Source organism: Scyliorhinus torazame, chromosome 18 (genome assembly GCF_047496885.1).
Source record: "Scyliorhinus torazame isolate Kashiwa2021f chromosome 18, sScyTor2.1, whole genome shotgun sequence".
Classification (NCBI taxonomy): domain Eukaryota; kingdom Metazoa; phylum Chordata; class Chondrichthyes; order Carcharhiniformes; family Scyliorhinidae; genus Scyliorhinus; species Scyliorhinus torazame.
Genome location: NC_092724.1, coordinates 118,826,361 through 118,847,282, shown reverse-complemented (window position 1 = coordinate 118,847,282; position 20,922 = coordinate 118,826,361). Strand labels below are relative to the sequence as shown.

General features: G+C 51.2%; 1 protein-coding gene across 1 annotated transcript in view; it reads left to right on the top strand.

Annotated features, from left to right (window-relative positions):
* Nucleotides 1-20,674, top strand: part of LOC140395454 (tripartite motif-containing protein 16-like) — a 54,050-nt gene extending 33,376 nt beyond the window's left edge. Inside the window, exon 6 of the mRNA XM_072483225.1 lies at nucleotides 15,236-20,674. Within this exon, the coding sequence (XP_072339326.1) occupies nucleotides 15,236-15,798 (563 nt within the window). The 3' untranslated portion in view covers nucleotides 15,799-20,674. The remainder of the gene's footprint in view (nucleotides 1-15,235) is intronic.
* Nucleotides 20,675-20,922: the final 248 nt, after the last annotated feature.

The window sequence follows — 20,922 nt, the reverse complement described above, 5'->3', positions numbered from 1 at the left end:
ATCCTAAAATGCCTCCTCAGCTGATCCTATATCTTCACTGTGGACTACACCACTGGGCTCCCTGAATACCTACTCGGAGCCATTGACAATGCTGCCGTCACCATAGGCCTCAAACTAGACTCTTTACAATATTCCTCCTCCATCCTAACCCACTCTACCCCTTCTCCTTCCCACCACCGCCGCACCTTGTCCTCATTCGCCGCCCAATAATAATGAAGCAAGTTTGGCAACGCCAACCCCCCTGCTGCCTCTGCCTCTGTAGCAGGGTCCTCCCCACCCTCGGCACCTTCCCCGCCCATACAAAGTCAGAGATGATTGTGTCCACTTTCCGAAAAAAGGCCTTTGGTATAAAGATCGGGAGAGCCTGAAAGATAAACAAGAACCTCAGCAGAATATTCATTTTCACCACTTGTACCCTCCCCGCCAACGTTAAGTGCAGTGTATCCCACCTCCTAAGATCCTCCCTGGCCACCTCCACCAGCTTCATTAAGTTCCACTTATGGAGCCCCGTCCATTCCCTCGCTACCTGAATCCCCAAGTACCTAAACCTATCCCTCGCTACCGTAAATGGCATCTCCACTAAACTAGCCCGCTGTGCCAGCTCATTCACCGGGAATACCTCGCTTTTCCCTACATTCAGCTTGTATCCCGAGAACCCTCTAAACCTCCCCAACAGGCCTATAATCCTTCCCATACTCTCCAACGGATCCGAAACATACAGCAGGAGGTCACGGGCACAGATGTTCCCTCTGGCCCCTCATTATCCCCTGCCACTCTGCCGACCCCCTGCCGACTCTATGGCCAGCGCAAACAGCAGTGGTGACAGTGGGCACCCCTGCCTCATATCCCTGTGTAAGTCAAAGCTTTGTGAGCTCATATCATTCGTCCTCACCCTCGCTCTTGGCACCACATACAGCAACCGCACCCATGCCACAAATCTCGGCCCAAACTCAAACCTTCCCAAAACTTCGAACAAGTACCGCCACTCCACCCGATCAAATACTTTCTCCGCGTCCATGGACACCACTACCTCCAGTACCAGAGCTCTCGACGGATTCATCACCACATTCAACAGCCGTCTTATATTACTCGCGAGCTGCCTGCCCTTCACGAACCATGTTTGATCTTCTGCAACCACCCCGGGACACAATCCTCCATCCTCCCCGCCAACAACTTAGCCAATACTTTCACATCCGTGTTCAATAGTGCTATAGGTCTATACGACCCACATTCCACCGGATCCTTCCCATTTTTTGGGATTAGTGTGATTACTGCCTGCTTCATCGTCTCCGGCATCTCCCCCTTCTCCAGTGCTTCATTAAACGCCCCCAACAGATGTGGTGCCAGGTCCGCCGCAAATTCCTTATAAAATTCTGCCGGGTACCCATCCGGCCCAGGGGCGTTCCCCGACTTCATACCCCTGATACTATCCAGCACCTCCCTCAGCCCCAGGGGCTCCTCCAACGCCTGCCTCTTTGCTTCCTGTCTACACTGCTTGCTGTATCGTTAATCTTCATGTCATTGGAAAATTTGAATATGTTTTTTTTAATATAAATTTAGAGTACCCAATTTTTTTTACAATTAAGGGACAATTTAGCGTGGCAAATCCACCTACCCTGCACATCTCTGGATTGTGGGAGCGAAACCCACACAAACACGGGGAGAATGTGCAAACTCCACCCGCACAGTGACCCAGAGCCGGGATCGAACCTGGGACCTCGGCGCGTGAGGCAGCAGTGCTAACCATTGCACCACCATGCTGCCCTATGTCTTATGATCTTACGTACCACAATAACCTTTCACTTCCTTGCTCATTGAATATTTTTAAGGCAGAGAGAATGAGAGCGCTTCCCACAATTTGCAGAGCTACCGTCACTCATCTCAGTCATTGTCAATGTGAGCTCTCTGCACATGTTGCCCTGCTGCTTGTCCCCATAAAATATTAGCCTCAGCCCCCTGTGACACTAAAACCCAAGTTACAGATCACTAACGAGGACCATAGACCAGGAGAGGTGAAACTCTATGCGACACTGCCAAATTATGACCCAGGTCACTGAGAATAAGCGAGCTACATTCAGCCAGACTGGAGTAAGACATTCACAGTAGCTCTGTGAGGTTCTATGTACTGACTCCACTGCAAGTCTTCAAGATCCTCCTGAAACGTTGGAATTATGGGCAGTCAGTCCCTCTGTGGTAGTCACCACTGATGTATATATAGGATGTTGATATAGGTGCTTTACAGTAAGGCCCCTGTACTACAGGTACAGGGGTAGATCCCTGCCTGCTGGTTCCGCCCAGTAGGCAGAGTATTATTATGTGTGCTCCGAGTACAGCAGCCATTTCGTCAGCTGCTGTAGGAGGCCACACATCTCAGTGTAAGAAAGCCTCAATTACATCCTACTCTCGTCTTTGTGTAATTGATCGTGCATCAATTTATTACACCGAGTTTTTCAGAAGATGGATCTCCGCATCAAGCCGGATCGCCTGCAGCTGCATCCGCAAGCAGACAACGCCAAAAAGGCCTTTGAACATTGGCTAGCCTGTTTTGAAGCGTACATTGGGTCTGTGGCAGACAAAATTCCAGAAGCACAGAAGCTCCAGATCCTTTACACGCGGCTGAGCTCCAACGTCTTTCCACTTGTCCAGGATGCGCCAACCTACGCAGAGGCCATGACGCTACTGAAGGAAAATTACGCTCAGCGGACTAACACACTCTACGCCAGGCACCTCCTCTCCACGTGGCGTCATCTTCCCGGTGAGTCGGTGGAAGATTTCTGGCGTGCCCTGCTCCCCCTAGTTAGAGACTGTGACTGCCAGGCCGTTTCGGCCACGGAACACTCAAATTTGCTAATGAGAGACACATTTGTTACGGGCATAGGGTCTGACTACATCCGCCAGCGCCTCTTAGAGGGGGCCACACTCGACCTTTCGGCAACCAAAAAACTAGCGCTTTCACCACGCAACATTCAGGCCTATGCCCCCAACCGCCCGGCCCACCCCCCGTGCATCGTGGACTCTGCAGACGGCCACCCCATCGTGGACCCCATCAGCGACCGCCCTCAGCCAATCCCACGCCTGTGCCGCACGGCAGCCAACCAACCCCGGGAGGGCCCAAATGCTACTTCTGTGGGCAGTCAAAACACCCCCGACATCGCTGCCCGGCGCAGAGCGCCCTCTGCAAGACCTGTGGCAAGAAGGGACATTTTCACTGCAGTGTGCAAGGCCCGCTCAATCGCCGCTATTGTCCCTGCACCCCCGTGCAGCCAGTGGGTGCTGCCATCTTCCCCTCTTAGGACCACGTGCGGCCAGTGGATGCCGCCATCTTGCCCGACTCGCAACTCATGCGGCCTGTGGGCGCCGCCATCTTGTTCCTCCCAGAACCAACGGGCGCCGCCATCTTGCTTCCCCCACGACACGTGTGGCCCATGGGCGCCGCCATCTTACCTGACTCAGGACCCATGCTCGTCGGGCACCTCATCCAGCCGCTCATCGCCTGCAACCACCAACGACCAGCCGCGTCTCACCTCGGTCACAATTGACCAGTCTCGACCACACAACCTCGCGACTGCTTCAACTAAAGTGAAGGTCAATGGGCATGAGATCTCCTGCCTGCTGGACTCCAGGAGCACTGAGAGCTTCATTCACCCCGATATGGTAAGGCGCTGCTCCCTCACGGTACACCCCGCTAACCAGAGAATCTCCCTGGCCTCCGGGTCCCACTCCATGGCGATCCGGGGGTACTGCATCGCCACTCTCACTGTCCAGGGCGTGGAGTTCAGCGGCTTCTGCCTCTACATCCTCCCCAACCTCTGCGCTGCCTTGCTACTCGGCCTGGACTTCCAGTGCAACCTCCAGAGTCTAACCCTGAAATTCGGCAGGCCCCTACCAACCCTTACTGTGTGCGACCTCGCGACCCTTAAGGTCGACCCACTTTCCCTTTTTGCAAACCTAACCCCGGACTGCAAACCCGTCGCCACCAGGAGCAGACGGTACAGCGCCCAGGACAGGACCTTCATCAGGTCTGAAGTCCAGCGGCTGCTTCGGGACGGCATCATCAAGGCCAGCAACAGCCCCTGGAGAGCCCAAGTGATAGTGGTCAAACTGGGGAGAAAAACAAGATGGTCGTTGACGACAGTCAGACCATCAATCGGTACACGAGCTCGACGCGTACACCCTCCCACGCATACCTGATATGGTCAATCAGATTGCACAGTACCGGGTCTTCTCGACAGTAGACCTGAAATCTGCCTACCCCCAGCTCCCCATCCGCAAGGCGGACCGCCAATATACAGCGTTCGAAGTGGCCGCCTTTCCCACTTTCTTAGGGTTCCCTTCGGCGTCACCAACGGGGTCTCGGTCTTCAAATGGAAGATGGACCAAATGGTTGACTGGTACGGGCTGCGAGCCACTTTCCCGTACCTGGACAATGTCACCATCTGCGTTTGCCAACCTTGCCAAATTTCTCCACACCACCACTCTCCTCAACCTCACGTATAACAAGGAGAAGTGCGTGTTCAGCACAGACTGCTTAGCCATCCTTGGCTACGTGGTCCAGAACGGAGTTCTGGGGCCCGACCCCGATCGCATGAGCCCCCTCATGGAACTCCCCCTCCCCCACTGCCCGAGGCCCTCAAACGTTGCCTGGGATTCTTTTCGTATTACGCCCTGTGGGTCCCAAACTATGCGGACAAGGCCCGCCCACTCATTCAATCCACTGTTTTTCCTCTGACGGCCGAGGCTCACCAGGCCTTTAACCGTATCAAGGCCGACATCGCCAAGGCCGTGATGCACGCAGTCGACGAGACACTCCCCTTCCAAGTCAAGAGCGATGCATCAGACGTTGCTCTGGCCGCAACCCAGGCAGGCAGGCCCATGGCATTCGTTTCCTGCACCCTCCATGCCTCCGAAATTCGGCACTCCTCTGTCGAAAAAGAGGCCCAAGCCATCGTTGAAGCTGTGCGGCATTGGAGGCATTACCTGGCCGGCGAGAGGTTCACTCTCCTCACTGACCAACGGTCGGTTTCCTTCATGTTTAACAACACACAGCGAGGTAAGATCAAAAATGATAAAATCTTGAGGTGGAGGATCGAGCTCTCCACCTACAATTACGAGATTTTGTATCGCCCCGGTAAGCTCAACGAGCCCCCCGATGCCCTATCCCGAGGTACATGTGCCAGCGCACAAGTGGACCGACTCCGGACCCTGCACGACAACCTCTGTCACCCAGGGGTCACACGTTTTTACCATTTCATCAAGGCCCGCAACCTGCCCAACTCCATCGAGGAAGTCAGGGCGATCACCAGAGACTGCCAGGTCTGCGCGAAGAGTAAACTGCACTTCTACCGGCCAGACCATGCACGCCTGGTGAAGTCCTCCCGCCCCTTTGAACGCCTCAGTGTGGACTTCAAAGGGCCCCTCCCCTCCACCGACTGCAACACGTACTTTCTCAGTGTGGTCAATGAATATTTCCGATTCCCCTTTGCCGTCCCATGCCACGACATGACATCTGCCACCGTCATCAAAGCCCTCAACACCATCTTCGCTCTGTTCGGCTTCCCCGCCTACATCCACAGTGACAGGGGATCCTCATTCATGAGTGATGAGCTGCGCCGGTACCTGCTCAATAGGGGCATTGCCTCGAGCAAGACGACCAGCTACAACCCCAAAGGAAACAGGCAGGTGGAGAGGGAGAATGGGATGGTCTGGAGGGCCGTCCAGCTGGCCCTACGGTCCAGAAATCTCCTGGCCTCCTGCTGGCAGGAGGTCCTCCCTGACGCACTTCACTCCATTCGGTCGCTCCTGTGCACCGCGACTAATGAAACCCCCCATGAACGTCTCTTTGCCTTTCCCAGGAAGTCCACCTCCGGGGTTTCGCTCCCAACGTGGCTGGCAGCTCCAGGACCCGTTCTCCTCTGTCGTCACGTCCGACTCCACAAGGCGGGCCCGTTGGTTGAGAGGGTACAGCTACTTCATGCCAACCCACAGTATGCCTACGTAGCATACCCCGATAGCCGCCAAGACACAGCCTCCCTCAGGGACCTGGCACCAGCTGGTTCCACACCCCCCCACCCCCCGCCCCGGCGCCACTCTCCCCTCTCCCGGCGCACCCCACCGCAGCCCCCGTTCCGGGACAATCCGTCCTCCCCTTGCTCACACCCGGGGTGAAGAGGATTTCGACACACTCCCCGCCACCAGAGTCGCCACCAGCACTGCGGCGCTCCACCGGACCGCCTGAATTTGTAATATTATCTGTACTTTTAAAACACAACTTTCTGTATATAGTTCTCCACCACCCCCGTCGGACTCATTTTTTTAACAGGGTGAATGTGGTCGTCACCACTTATGTATATATAGGATGTTGATGTAGGTGCTTTACGGTAAGGCCCCTGTACTACAGGTACGGGGGTAGATCCCTGCCTGCTGGTTCCGCCCAGTAGGCGGAGTATAAATATGTGTGCTCCCAGTACAGCAGCCATTTAGTCAGCTGCTGTAGGAGGCCACACATCTCAGTGTAATAAAGCCTCGATTATATCCTACTCTGGTCTTTATGTAATTGACCGTGCATCACCCTCCCATGACACGAGCCTTATCAGTGAGGGTGTACGCTGTAAGCAGTCAGCTAAGAGAGCAATGCTAACAGAAGAGACCTGAGGATGATGGGATGTTCTCAGTGGTTCACATCATCACCATCCACGAATCGGGCGGCCACTCAGGGCCAACCCACCCGCTCTCCAGGACTTCTTTTTTGCCATTCACCTCAACATTTTTCTCACCTGAGGAAACGTGCTGCTCCTCCATCTCATTCCCAGGCAGTTCCTCCTCCGTTGAAGCACCAGGTTTTGAAGGGCACAGCAGACAACCACAATGAGTGGCACCCTTTACTGCAGGGCTCCACCAAACCAGTCCAGGCACCGGAACCTCATCGGAAACCAGAAATCTGGGCAAATCTGTCAGCTCTTGCATCCTGGCTGTCTGATATGGGTTGAAATTGACGTGGTTATGTGCCCTTGCAAAGAGTGCATCCATCACCTCCTTGACACACTTATGTGCAAGGACTTGCAAGATGCTGCAAAGGTCACTGGAAGGAGCCAGTTGCGTAAAAGTTGCAGAGTGCTGTGACTTTCAATGCCACAGGCAATGGATGCCCTCCAAGTCGTCGTGGGGCCAACTCCCGCAGACAGGTGCACAAGTGAGCTCCTTGACAGGTGAAACCTTTGCTGACACTGGTTCTCGCTCATGTACAGGAAGGGCAGGCACTGTCTGTAGACCCTGGGTCATGGAAGGCACCTCCAAGCAATCACTCTCTGGGATACCTCTTGTGCCAGGAGAGCACACTCTGCTACCCCTTCCTCCTCAGGGTTTTGCTCCCCCTTCCTCCTCAGGGTTTTGCTCCTGTCTCTGGAGAGCCAAACGCTTCCCTTGATATTTTCTCTCCTCTCTATGCGGCAGAGAATAATAGCCAGTCCCACAGGCTCCACCTCTCCCTCATGCTAATCACTGCAACGGTAAACAGAGAGAGTTTGTGGTGTTGGGTGTTCTGACACACAGATGAGTCAACACGGTTGTATATGGTACAACGCTATTTTATTTAAACTTTCTATGTACAGTTTTGTCTTGATACCCTGCACGTGGGGATTCCCTGTTTGTGATCTTGTAACAGGTCTTGTCCGTGTCTTTGTCCCCAGACCTACTGTCCACTAGGTGTCGTGCTCGTGCTTTTATGTGGTTGCTGTCCTTGTGTGTGATTGGTTGTGGTGTTGTGTGCTCTGATTTGTCTGTTGGTGTGTCCATCATGATGTGTGTGTTTGAATATCATGACATCCCCCCTTTTTACAAAGATATGTGCCTACGTGGTAATAAATATGATCGCGTTGTGAGTGCATCTAAGAGTGTGTGTGTGTTGTGTACAGCATGTGCATATGACGTAACTATTTACATGGGGGCGATGTCGGGTGCGTCACATGAACAAGGTTGTACCATAACAGAACATGAATGCGAACGAGAAAAAGAACTTGAACAGTGGTCCAGTCAGACGATATCTGGAACGATAAACAACAACAGGTTATCATATAAAATTGTGCAACTTGTTAGACATATGAACGGTGTTTTAAGTCCAGTCTAATGGGCTTGCGACGAGTTCGGGTTGACCGCCTCAAGGGTGGGTCAAGAACCACCGGCTGATGTGCAAGCATGGCCATGGGTGGCGATGGAGAGGGCGTGATCTGCGGCAGCTCCACAAAGTCATCCTCAGAAGCCTGTTGAGGATCTGGCGTGTGCGTATTGTGTGGCTGCGAGCGTGGAAGTCGGCGAAGGGCGCGCCGATTGCGGCGACGCACTGAACCATCCGGCATGCGAACCAGGAACGAGCGGGGAGCCACATGTCGGAGGACTTCGGCCGGTGCTGACCAGCCATACGGTTGATGGACGCGTACTTTGTCTCCGGAGGTCAGGGGGGGCAGGTCCGTCGCTCGTGTGTTGTACTGACTTTTCTGGCGATCACGCTGCATTTGCATGTTCCGAAGAACCGTCTCATGGTCTGTTGTTGGTGCCAGGATGGACGGTACCGTCGTCCTGAGGGAGCGATCCATTAGGAGCTGCGCTGGCGAGAGACCCGTGGATAGCGGGGCCGATCGATAGGCCAGCAAGGCGAGGTTAAAGTCCGATCCGGCAGCAGCCGCCTTGCACAGGAGCCGCTTGGCAATGTGGACGCCCTTTTCAGCCTTCCCGTTCGACTGTGGATGTAGAGGGCTGGATGTCACATGAGTGAAACCATATGCTGCGGCAAAGGGCGACCATTCACGGCTGGCGAAGCAGGGTCCATTGTCTGACATGACAGTCCTTGGAATGCCATGGCGAGCAAATGTTTCCTTGCAGGCCCCAATGACTGCGGACGACGTCAGATCATGGAGAGGCATGACTTCTGGGTAGTTTGAGAAGTAGTCTATAATAACGATGTGATCTCTGCCGAGCGCGTGAAATAGGTCAACACCCACCTTCGCCCAGGGGGACGTCACCAACTCGTGTGGTAGAAGCGTCTCCGGAGGTTGCGCCGGCTGAAACCTCTGACAGGTTGTGCAATTGAGCACCATGTTGGCTATGTCTTCATTAATACCCGGCCAATATACTGCCTCTCGGGCCCTTCATCTGCATTTTTCGACGCCCAAGTGGCCTTCGTGTAGTTGATTAAGAATCATCTGGCGCATGTTGTGCGGAATAACGATCCTGTCTAATTTCATAAGGACCCCGTCTATGTTGGTAAGGTCATCTCGCACATTATAAAACTGGGGGCACTGCCCTTTGAGCCACCCTTCCGCCATGTGGCGCATCACTCGCTGCAGAAGGGGGTCAGTCGCCGTCTCTGCGCGTATGTGGGCCAGACTTGGGTCATCAGCTGGCAGATTTGCTGCTGTCAGAGTCACGTGTGCCTCAATTTGACGCACAAACCCCTCCGCATCTGGTGGTGTGCTCACTGCTCGGGAGAGCGTGTCCGCCACGATGAGATCCTTCCCCGGAGTGTAGATCAGTTCGAAATCATACCTCCTGAGTTTAAGTAAGATGCGCTGAAGGCGAGGGGTCATGTCGTTCAGGTCTTTGTTAATGATGTTGACCAGGGGGCGGTGGTCAGTTTCAACCGTAAATCGTGGCAGGCCATACACATAGTCGTGGAACTTGTCCAGTCCACTTAACAAGCCCAGGCATTCTTTTTCTATTTGCACGTAGCGCTGTTCGGTAGGGGTCATGGCTCGTGAGGCATATGCAACCGGGGCCCATGACGACGTGCTGTCTTTTTGCAGGAGTACCGCTCCAATACCAGATTGGCTGGCGTCTGTTGAGATCTTTGTAGGGCGAGTCGTGTCAAAGAACGCCAGCACTGGTGCCGTGACCAGTTTGTGCTGGAGCTCCTCCCATTCCAGCTGATGCGATTGCTGCCAGTGGAATTCTGTTGATTTTTTTTACGAGATGGCGCATATTCGTTGTATGAGAAGCCAGGTTGGGAATGAACTTCCCAAGGAAGTTGACCATGCCCAGGAATCTTAGGACAGCCTTCTTGTCAGCCGGCCGTGGCATGGCTGTGATGGCGCTAACTTTGTCTGCATCGGGACGGACCCCTGATCGTGAGATGTGGTCCCCGAGGAATTTCAGCTCCATCTGGCCGAAGGCACACTTGGCGCGGTTGAGACGCAGGCCATTTTGTCGTTTGCGGGTGAAGACACGTCATAGACGATGCATGTGTTCCTGCGGAGTGGTGGACCAAATGATGATATCGTCCACATATACACGTACCCCTTCGATGCCTTCCATCATCTGCTCCATAATGCGGTGGAAAACTTCAGATGCTGAAATGATGCCGAATGGCATCCGGTTGTAGCAGAATCTGCCAAAAGGGGTGTTGAACGTGCATAGCCTTCGGCTGGCCGGGTCCAATTGGATCTGTCAAAATCCTTTGGACGCATCCAATTTGGTAAATATTTTGGCTTGCGCCATCTCGCTGGTGAGGTCCTCTCGTTTCGGGATGGGTTAGTGTTCCCGCATGATGTTGTTATTCAGATCTTTAGGATCTATACATATGCGGAGCTCGCCAGAGGGCTTCTTTACACAGACCATGGAGCTGACCCATGGCGTGGGCTCCGTGACCCTGGATAGGACCCCTTGGTCTTGAAGAGCCTGCAGCTGCAACTTGAGGCGGTCTTTGAGTGGCGCAGGAACCCTGCAAGGTGCGTGAACGACAGGGAAGGCGTCCGGTTTGAGTCGAATCTTGTACGTGTATGGCAATGTCCCCATGCCTTCAAAAACCTCCTGGTTGTGAGCAAGGAGGGAATGGAGATTTGCGTGGAACTCAGCATCCGGGAAGTCGGATATCTCATCTGGAGAGAGAGACATAATGCGCTGTACCAGGTGAAGGACCTTACACGCCTGTGCGCCCAGTAACGAGTCTTTTGATGAGCCGACAACTTCGAAGGGGAGTGAGGCTGTGTGCATCTTGTGAGTTATCTGTAGCTGGCAAGATCCTATGGACGGGATGACGTTCCCGTTATAATCAACCATCTTGAGCCGGGATGGCGTGATGGGTGGTTTGACCTTCATGGCCTGGAATGCAGAATATGCAATCAGGTTGGCGGATGCGCCGGTGTCCAGACGGAAGGTGACGCGCGATCGGTTGACCGTCAGGGTGGCACACCACTCATCGGCTGGATTGATGGCATTGACCTTGTTGACATCGATGACGGAAACGCGGAAGGCATCCTGGTCATCTGCATCACTTAACTGGAAGTCTTGATGCGTGGGCTGGACGGTCCTGACTTGTCTGCGAGATTGTCGGGCATGTGCAGGATCCATGGGTTGAGCCGAACGACAGTGGGCAGCATAGTGGCCCATCTTGCCACATCTGAGGCACTGTCGGTTTTTAGCAGGACATTGCCCTTTTAAGTGTACAGCTCCACAATTGCCGCACGTCATGACGTCACGGCGTTCGTTGCGCCACTGCGCATGCGCAGTGCGATCTTGCGGTGGGCGCGCCTGCGCAGCGTGTCCCTCGATGTGGCCGTTATTTTTGGCGCGCACCAGCGCGGGAGACCGCGAAAAGCGCGGGAAGCGGCCGCTGTCGTCCGGGCCGTGGGTCGGGAAGTAATCGACGGCCTGGATGCGTTCGGCGTCGTGGGCGGCCTGGCTTGCCGATTCGACGGCTGGGGACCCCCTCCGTGCCAACTCGGACGCCTGAAATCGGGCAAAACGGCAGGTTGCATTCTCGTGGAGGACACAGGCTTCCACAGCAGACGCTAAGGTGAGGCTTTTTATTTTAAGAAGCTGCTGGCGTAGGCCACTAGAGGCAACGCCAAAAACAATCTGGTCCCTGATCATGGACTCTGTGGTGCTGCCGTAACCGCAGGACTGCGCTAGAATTCGGAGGTGCGTCAAAAAGGGTTGAAAAAGCTCCTCCTTACCTTGCAGGCGTTGCTGAAAGAGATATCTTTCAAAACTTTCATTTACTTCAACCTTAAAGTGCTGGTCCAGTTTGAGGATGACCGTGTCATACTTGGATTGGTTTTCGCCTTCTTCGAACACCAGTGAGTTGAAGACGTCGAGGGCGTGCTGACCTGCGTAGAAGAGGAGCATTGCAATCTTCGTTTCATCCGAGGCACTCTGTTTTTCGTTGGCTCGGATGTACAGGTCAAATCGCTGCCTGAAGAGCTTCCAATTGGTACCTAGGTTCCCCGCGACTTGCAACGGCTGCGGTTTGTCGGTGCGGTCCATGTCCAGAATGGCAGGTTAGTTGGCAGGTATCGATCCACTCCTGTACCATGTGGTGTTGGGTGTTCTGACACACAGATGAGCCAACACGGTTGTATATGGTACAACGCTATTTTATTTAAACTTTCTATGTACAGTTTTGTCTTGATACCCTGCACGTGGGGATTCCCTGTTTGTGATCTTGTAACCGGTCTTGTCCGTGTCTTTGTCCCCAGACCTACTGTCCACTAGGTGTCGTGCTCGTGCTTTTATGTGGTTGCTATCCTTGTGTGTGATTGGTTGTGGTGTTGTGTGCTCTGATTTGTCTGTTGGTGTGTCCATCATGATGTGTGTGTTTGAATATCATGACAGAGTTGACGGTTAGTTTTGCCCCCAGGGTTCACCCTTTGCCTATTCGTCCTTGGTTGCTGCGCCTTGCCGGACAGTGACTCATGTGCTGGTCACCACATTCATGACCCGTCTTTCATTTACTCCCAGAATGGACAAGACCTCCACACCACCCTTGCCCCAGGCAGCTTGACTGAGTAGCCGCAGCTTAGGCCAAGTACTGCATTCTGAACTCTCATGTAAGATGCAGGCATTGTCCCAAGCTTCACTCCAAGGCCTTATACGCAACCCGGTCAACAGGGGGCACCTGTCAAAATGCACCTCTGCACACATTTGATGGGACAGAGCGCTCTCCTCAGCCAGTGTGCCCTTGCTCACGGTCAAAGGGGATGCATGTGCTTGCCCACAGAGCCAATGGTGCAGGGAGACCATAACAGTCAGAATGTGGAGGTCAGTGCGCCAAGGGTTAACTGCTGAGTGGCAATCAGCGGCACTCAGATACATCAGTGGTGATTTAGTGGGCATAATTGGGTGAGCCGTCAGATTACAGTATGTTAACTGAGTTACAGCTGAACAATTTCAGCTGCAATGGAATGTTTATTACTGACATGCCTCATCGCCAGACCTGCCTTTGTCAGGAGTAAACTCACTGCAGCTCTCCCCAACATGTGAGTGGGTCCGTCAGTTTGTGATGACTGGCCACTCACCCACCACACTAACCCAGGCTTCCCTTCCCAGTGTCAGGGCCCTCCAAGAAGGTAGAAGCCCAGCAGCAGAAGAATGCAGCCTCAGGAATGGTAATTTTAAGACTTGCTGTCTTCCCCTTCTGGCACTTAGTCGGCCCTGCTTTTGGGCCCATTTCTTCCCACCTTCTTGCCTTTGCTTCAGTTCCATTGCTCCTTTAGCCCCGGTGCCTTCAGCCCCGGTGCCTTCAACTTTCAGCCCTTCTGCCTGCAGATTTCAGGTCCAGTGCATTGGCCCTTTCTGGCACCAATGTCTCTGCTGCTACCCCCATTGCCCTCGCCGGCATCCTCCCTTGCTTTTACCGGTTCGCACCTTGAGACATTTGCCTGTTCTCTCGAGGCCTCTGCTAGCACCCCCTCACATTTGCCGGTGCCCTCTCTCCCCTTTGAAGAAGTGATGCCATGTGGCAAACTGTGTTCTTACCTCCGAACGCCCCGAGTGTGTGAGCTCACCAGGTTCCCATCTTTTAAAAGCTGTTGTGATTTGTATCGTTGTGATGTCACGCTGCCTCTGGCTGACCTTGGAGCATGGAGGTGTTACTGCTGGGTGGAGGCCCGATGATGTGATAAAGTATTGAAATCACCTGACGTTGCATGGCGGGGAACCAGTTATGTCACTGGCAGGGAGAGGGGGTGGCTGCTGCAAAACTTCATGCTGACATAAAACACGATTTGGGCCTTTCAGAAGATTTTTCACTCCTGTCGTCAAATCCCCACGAAAACAACAAGAGCGGAAAATCCCAGCGTCTGTCTTTATAAATTCTAATACCGGCCAATATCTTTGAAGCTGTTGTCCAGTCATGAATCAGAACCTTTAAGAGAGGAGGGGAGGAAATTAGCAAGAAAAAAACAAACTCCCTAATTAAAATGTCTGCAGATTTATTAAAGATGAGACAAAACTTTACCCTACGGGCTTCAGGCCCCCACCATAGGCTCAAATAGGGGTCAGAAGCCCATACTGCGTGGAGAATAGTCACTTGGTTATAATTTTCCCCTAATTGGCCAATTGGTGGTCAGAGCAGGCTTGCCATCCAATGAAGGATGACAGGTGGGCTTTGAAGAGGGCTAATGGAGACACCCCCTGCAGCACTCAAAGCAGAAGCCAGCTTTTTGAGTGAGAGAGAGGGTGCTCAAAGTCATAGGCACCTTCTCACCACCTTTTCTAAACTCCAAATCAAATTCAAAACGTCCTCGGCAACCTAGCTATCACAGTGGAGGGGGGAAATACACCACATGGCTGTCCGCTACTGCACCTGAATCTTGTTATGGACAGTGAAGATCTCTTAGCCATCCTGGAGTGCTGGTGCTGCAACAGTCTCCTGCTGCGAGGCTGCCTCCGGTTGGCCTTGACAAAATGACTTAATTGGTCATTAACAAGGTCAATTTGATTACTGCTACTTGTGGGTGGGTAGCCCTGCACAAAAAGCATTAATGTTTGGGTTAGAATGTTATAAAATGAGACCAGTTGGGTAATAAAGTGAATCTAATTGTAATCATATCAGCTGTCTAGGATTGTTGTGGTGACCTTCACCCAGTCACATGGTCAGCCTTTTTTGTAGAATTATACTGCACAGAAAGAGGTTGTTCAGCCAATTGTGCCCAGGACAGCTCTCTGAAAGAGTTATCCAATTAATCCCACTCCCCCCCCCCCTTTGTCCAGAGTCCAGAGTCCATATTTTCCCTTTTAAATATTTGTCCAATTTCCTTTTGAGAGTTGTTGAGCCGACATCAGGCACCCAAATCTTTAAACACCACATTCCATTTTTTACAGTTTCTCAACTAAAGGGTTTTAAATTGTAGAAATAATCTACAATAGACAATAGTTAAGAATATGGGTAATTTAATCATGCAAAATTGATTTTTTTAAACTATTTCTCAACCAGAGTTTGTGACTCTTTCTCTCTTTCTCATTGCAGATGCTGTGAATCTGACTTTTGATCCTAACACAGTGAATAATTATCTCCGTTTATCAGATGTGAATCAGACAGTGACGGAATGCTACCCAGAGTCACAGGCCTACCCCGACCACCCTTGGCGCTTCGACAGCTTGTGGCAGGTGTTGTGCAGTGAGAGCCTGGCCTGCGGCAAATATTACTGGGAGGTGCAGGGTCAGGCCTATTCACATAACTTCCTGGCCAAAGTGGGGATTGTGTACGGGAAGATGTGCAGAAAGGGGGCAGAGCGGTCCTGTTGTATAGGTGAGAATGCTATGTCCTGGTGCCTGAATGTTTACCCAGATGGAGGAAACTGGCTCCGTTTTGCCACACGGCACAGAAATAAAGGTGTTAACCTCCCAGTAACCAGGTGTGAGCGGATTGGGGTTTACCTGGACATTGATGCAGGCAACCTCTCATTCTATGCGCTCAGTGACAGAATAATCCTTCTACACCGATTCCAAACTGTCTTCACTGATCCTATATATCCAGCCTTTGGTCTTTACTCTAATTCCTCCCTCACCATTCACCAGTTTGAATGCTAGTTATTGGTTCTAGAACCACAGAGCCATAGAAAAAGTACGGTGCAGAAAGAGGTCAATCAGCCCATCATGTCTGTGCCAGCCAAAGAATCTCAGAATCCCTACAGTGCAGACAGAGGACATAGGCCCATTGAGTCTGCACCGACCCTCCAAAGGAGCACCCTGCCTAGGCCCACACCCCATCCTAAACCCATAGCAACACCTAACCTGCACATCTTTGGACACTAAGGAGCAATTTAGCATGGTCACTCCACTTGCACATCTTCGGGCTGTGGGAGGAAACCGGAGCACCCGGACAAAACCCACACAAAGGGAGAATGTGAAAATGCCACACAGACATTCACCTGAGACTGGAATTGATCTGGGACCCTGGCACTGTGAGGCAGTAGTGCTAACCACTGTGCCACTGTGCCGCCTGAAGAAGAAAAAAAAAAAGAAACCAGTTGCTCATTCTAATCCCACGTTCCAGCACCTGGTCCATAGCCTTGCAGGATACACCACTTCAAGTGTGAATCCAGGTAGATTTTAAATGAGTTGAGGGTTTCTGTCTCAACCACCAAACCAGGCAGTGAATTCCAGGCACCCACCATCCACTGAGTGAAGAGGTTTTTCTTCATGTCCCCTATAATCCTTTGACCACTCACCTTAAATTTGTGCTCCGGCAATTAACATCTCCGGTGGGGGAAACAGGTCCTTCCTGTCTACTCTCGACCACTCATAATCTTGGTACACCTCAATAAGTTACCCTTCAGCCTCCTCTGTTCCAAGGAAAACAATCCTCGATTATCCAATCTCTCCTCATAGCTGCAATTTTCAGGCCCCGGCAACATTCCCGTAAATCTCCTCTGTACTCTCTCCAGAGCTATTATGTCCTTCCTGTAATGTGGTGACCAGAACTGTACACAAAACTCCAGCTGTGGCCTAACCAATAACCTGTACAGTTCTAGCATTACATTCCTGCTTTCATATTTAATACCTCACCCAATAAAGGAAAGCATTCCATATGCTTTCTTTATCATCTTATCCACCTGTTCTGCCACCTACAGGGACCTGTGGACATGCACTTTAAGGTCTCTCACTTCCTCTTCCCCTCTCAATATCCTCGTATTTATTGTGTATTATCTTTCTTTGTTTGTCCTCCACAAATCCATTACCTCACAACTCTCTGGATTGAATTCACTTTTTATCTAAGGCATTGATATCAGTCTGGAGTCGACAGCTATTCTGTTCACAACCAATTGTCCGGTCAATTTTTGTGTCATCTGCAAATATCCCAAATATACCTCCAACATTTAAGTCAATCATTAATATATACCACAAAAAGCACGGGGCCCAACATTGAGCCCTGTGGAATGCCACTGGAAACCGCTTTCCATTCACAAAAACATCCATCAACCATTACCCTTTGTTTCCTGTTGCTGAGCCAATTTTGGATCCAACTCACCACATTCCTCTGGATCCCATGGGCTTTTTTTCTGACCAGTCTGCCATGTGGGATCTTATCAAATGCCTTACTAAAATCCATGTAAACGACATGGACTGCCCTACCTGTGGTCATATACATCACTGTAAGTACACAAAGGGTTAATGTACATACACTACACCTAGCTAGACACTAGAGGGAACACCAGAGACATGACACACAGACAGTCAACCAATAGGTCAGTAAGTAAGGACACGACCAATGGGCAGTCACGATACACACAGAGGTGACACTTCCACAGGAGGGCATTACACCAACCCATATAAAAGGACACAGCACACATGCTCAGGCTCTTTCCAGTGGAGACACTCAGTGAGTACAGACACAGGGTTGATTGAACATCACACCCACCACGTGGATTGTAGCAGACTGGTTAGTCAGTCTGAGTAGCTATAGCAGGATTAACAGTAGCGTTGAATCCAAGTAGGAGAATTGTTAACAGTTTAATAAACGTGTGAAAGCTATCGCCAAGTCTGAACCTTCCTTTGTCAGAATGCACATCAAGGAAGCAGCTTATGCTATGTCAAGAGCATAACAAAACATGGTACCAGTGAGTAACTGTTTAAATCCATATAGTTAAAACTCAGCAAACAGTGAAAACCAGCAACAGCAGCCAGGTAAGGTGATGTTTGAGATTCCTACGACCTGCGTCACACGCTTCATGACGTCAGAGGCCGCGGACCACGCCCACTTAAGGGGGAAATGTCCCAAAACACACAAAAAAAAATTAAAGTCTCAAAACCAGATTCTTTCACCTGGAACGACAGCACAATGCCTGAAATTCGACCAGTAGCTGAAAGTAACCTCTGCAGAACCCTGCAATAAGCAGTTAGCACCGCCCAAAGAGATGATACAGTCCTTGAAGACTATGACTCAGACCTTGAATTCTTCTTTGGACATTGCGTGCCCAATGCTAGCTCTGACACAAAACGTGATGATATGGTCCCAGAAGACAACGACTCAGATGAACATTTCACCTTGGGTGGCTACCCCAGTACCAAATCCGAACCGCAACTAGACGTACATTGACGACCCTGATGACGAGTTCTTCAGATTGGGGAATCTTCAGCCTAGCAGATATGACATCCCGACTCGTGAGTGCAGGATTATGCTGCAGCCTGATGCCAAGAGACAGAGAGCGGTACAAGCCCACAGCGAGCGGCCTGCTGCCACACAGAGAGTGGTCCACGCACCGCGAAGGGTCCCCGACTCCACAGCAAGCTCGTGGACAGACTCCACAAGAGAAGCAATGCAAGACTCCACAGCTCAGTCCTTGCATGAACAAGAAGTGACTCGAGTGACAGAAGCCTCCACAGCGAGCTCGTGGACAGACTCCATGATAGAAGCAACGCAAGACTCCGGAGCGCAGTCCTTGCATGAACAAAAAGTGATGACAGTTTCCACAGAGAGACCAATGCATGAACAAAAAGTGATGACAGTTTCCACAGCGAGACCAATGCACGATACCACACAAGGAACGCTGCAAGACTCCACAGAGGGAGTGACACAAGCCTCCACAGCGAGCTCGTGGACAGCCTCCACGATAGAAGCAATGCAAGACTCCAAAGCGCAGTCCTTGCATGAACAAGACCGTGAGGGTCTAGCAACCTCCTCTGAGCAACCAGCAGCAGACAATGCAAGTCTGCCACGCTCAAGTGAACAACAGAAAGACTATGACAGTCTGCCATGCTCAAGTGTACAGCAAGCAGACTATGACAGTCCACCCAGATTATTTGAGCCATCAGAAGAAGACTCTGACGGTCTACCCAGCTGAAGTGAAAGACAAGAAGACACTGAGGCTCTACCCACTGTATGTGAGACAAGTGACGACGGCATCCCACTTCCCATACCAGATGTGCAACGTGACAGACCTCAGCTAGTGTGTACAGAGGCACTCGACAATCACAGCGAGACTACTGGTGACTCCGGTGACACCACGTTACTTCAAACCTCATTCGTTCGAGCCTCTCCACAAGCAAATGCATTCCTGAATGTTTTGACTCCGGACGTGGAGCATCACAAAACCTCAGAAGATGCAAGTGAACCTGAAATGACTCCTGACGGGGAGCATCAAGAAACCTCAGCTGACTCAAGTGAACCTGCAATGACTCCGGAGGAGGAGCGTCAAGACACCAAAGCTGATTCCGGTGAAACAGACCAGACGGGGCGCATCGACAAACCAAAACTGATTCAGGTGAAACAGCCCAGACTCCAAACGGGGAGCATCGACAAGCCAAAGCTGATTCAAGTAAGCCGGACATGACTCCAGATGGAGAGCGCCGCAAACTCAGTGACGGCAGGCTCAAGGAGACAGCAGATGCCACAAAGGACGCTAACACGAGTAACTGTGTGAAGGACTCGTATTATCCACAGTGTGGTCCTTGAGCGCAGCAAACACGGCAACAAAACCAACCACCACAACAACAACATCAAAGACAATAGCAAGGAGCGTACCAAAGGCAACAACGTTGACAACAAGCATGACAAAAACAACACCAATGGAACTACGACTGGCACGACATGTTACAACTCTGCAAATGAGGGACACTGTTACTTCTCAGCTCAGTACAATTACATGCCATGGCAGGACGATGCATCTTACCAATTCACTTTTGCTGCACTACCAACAGGCAACCTGGCTTTCAGGACAGATGCCATCAAGAATTACCACCACAAGCATCGAAAGAAAAAAAAAAAGAGTCCAAATCCGACAACGTAGTGATTTGACCACTTCTTGGTTCCTTCAGCACAGGGACACTGATGGTGTTTACAATGCAATGCCACCATCAACATCACCAACTCACCAACCAAACAAGAAAGCCACTCGACCATAATAATTAATGAACTTTGGACTTATGCATATGGGCTTATTGTTTAATGATCACTGTTATCATAACTTGCATAGAGTACCACTCATCTACCTAGTTTGTTCAGTTTTCTTTAACACCGTACAGAAAATATGTAACACGAAAAAAGGGGGAATGTGGTGATATACATCACTGTAAGTACACAAAGGGTTAATGTACATACACTACACCTATCTAGACACTAGAGGGAACACCAGAGACATGACACACAGACATTCAACCAATAGGACACGGCCAATGGGCAGTCACGATACACACAGAGGTGACACTACCACAGGAGGGCATTACGCCAACCCATATGAAAGGATACATCACACATGCTCTGGCTCTTTCCAGTGTAGACACTCAGTGAGTACAGACACAGGGTTGATTGAACATCACACCCACCACGTGGATTGTAGCAGACTGGTTAGTCAGTCTGAGTAGCTATAGCAGGATTAACAGTAGCGTCGAATCCAAGTAGGAGAATTATTAATAGTTTAATAAATGTGTTAAAGCTATCTCCAATTCTGAACCTTCCTTTGTCAGAGTGCACATCAAGGAAGCAGCTTATGCTATGTCAAGAGCATAACAAAACACTACCCTCATCAATTCTGGTTACTTCCTCAAAAAATCTGATAACATTAATAAGTCAAGACCTTCCCCTAACAAAACCGTGTTGACTACCCCTGATCAATCACTGCCTTTCTAAGTGACAGGTCATCCTGTCTCTTCAAATTAATTCTCATAATTTTCACACCAATGAAGTCAGACTGCCTGGCCTACAATTGTTTGGCT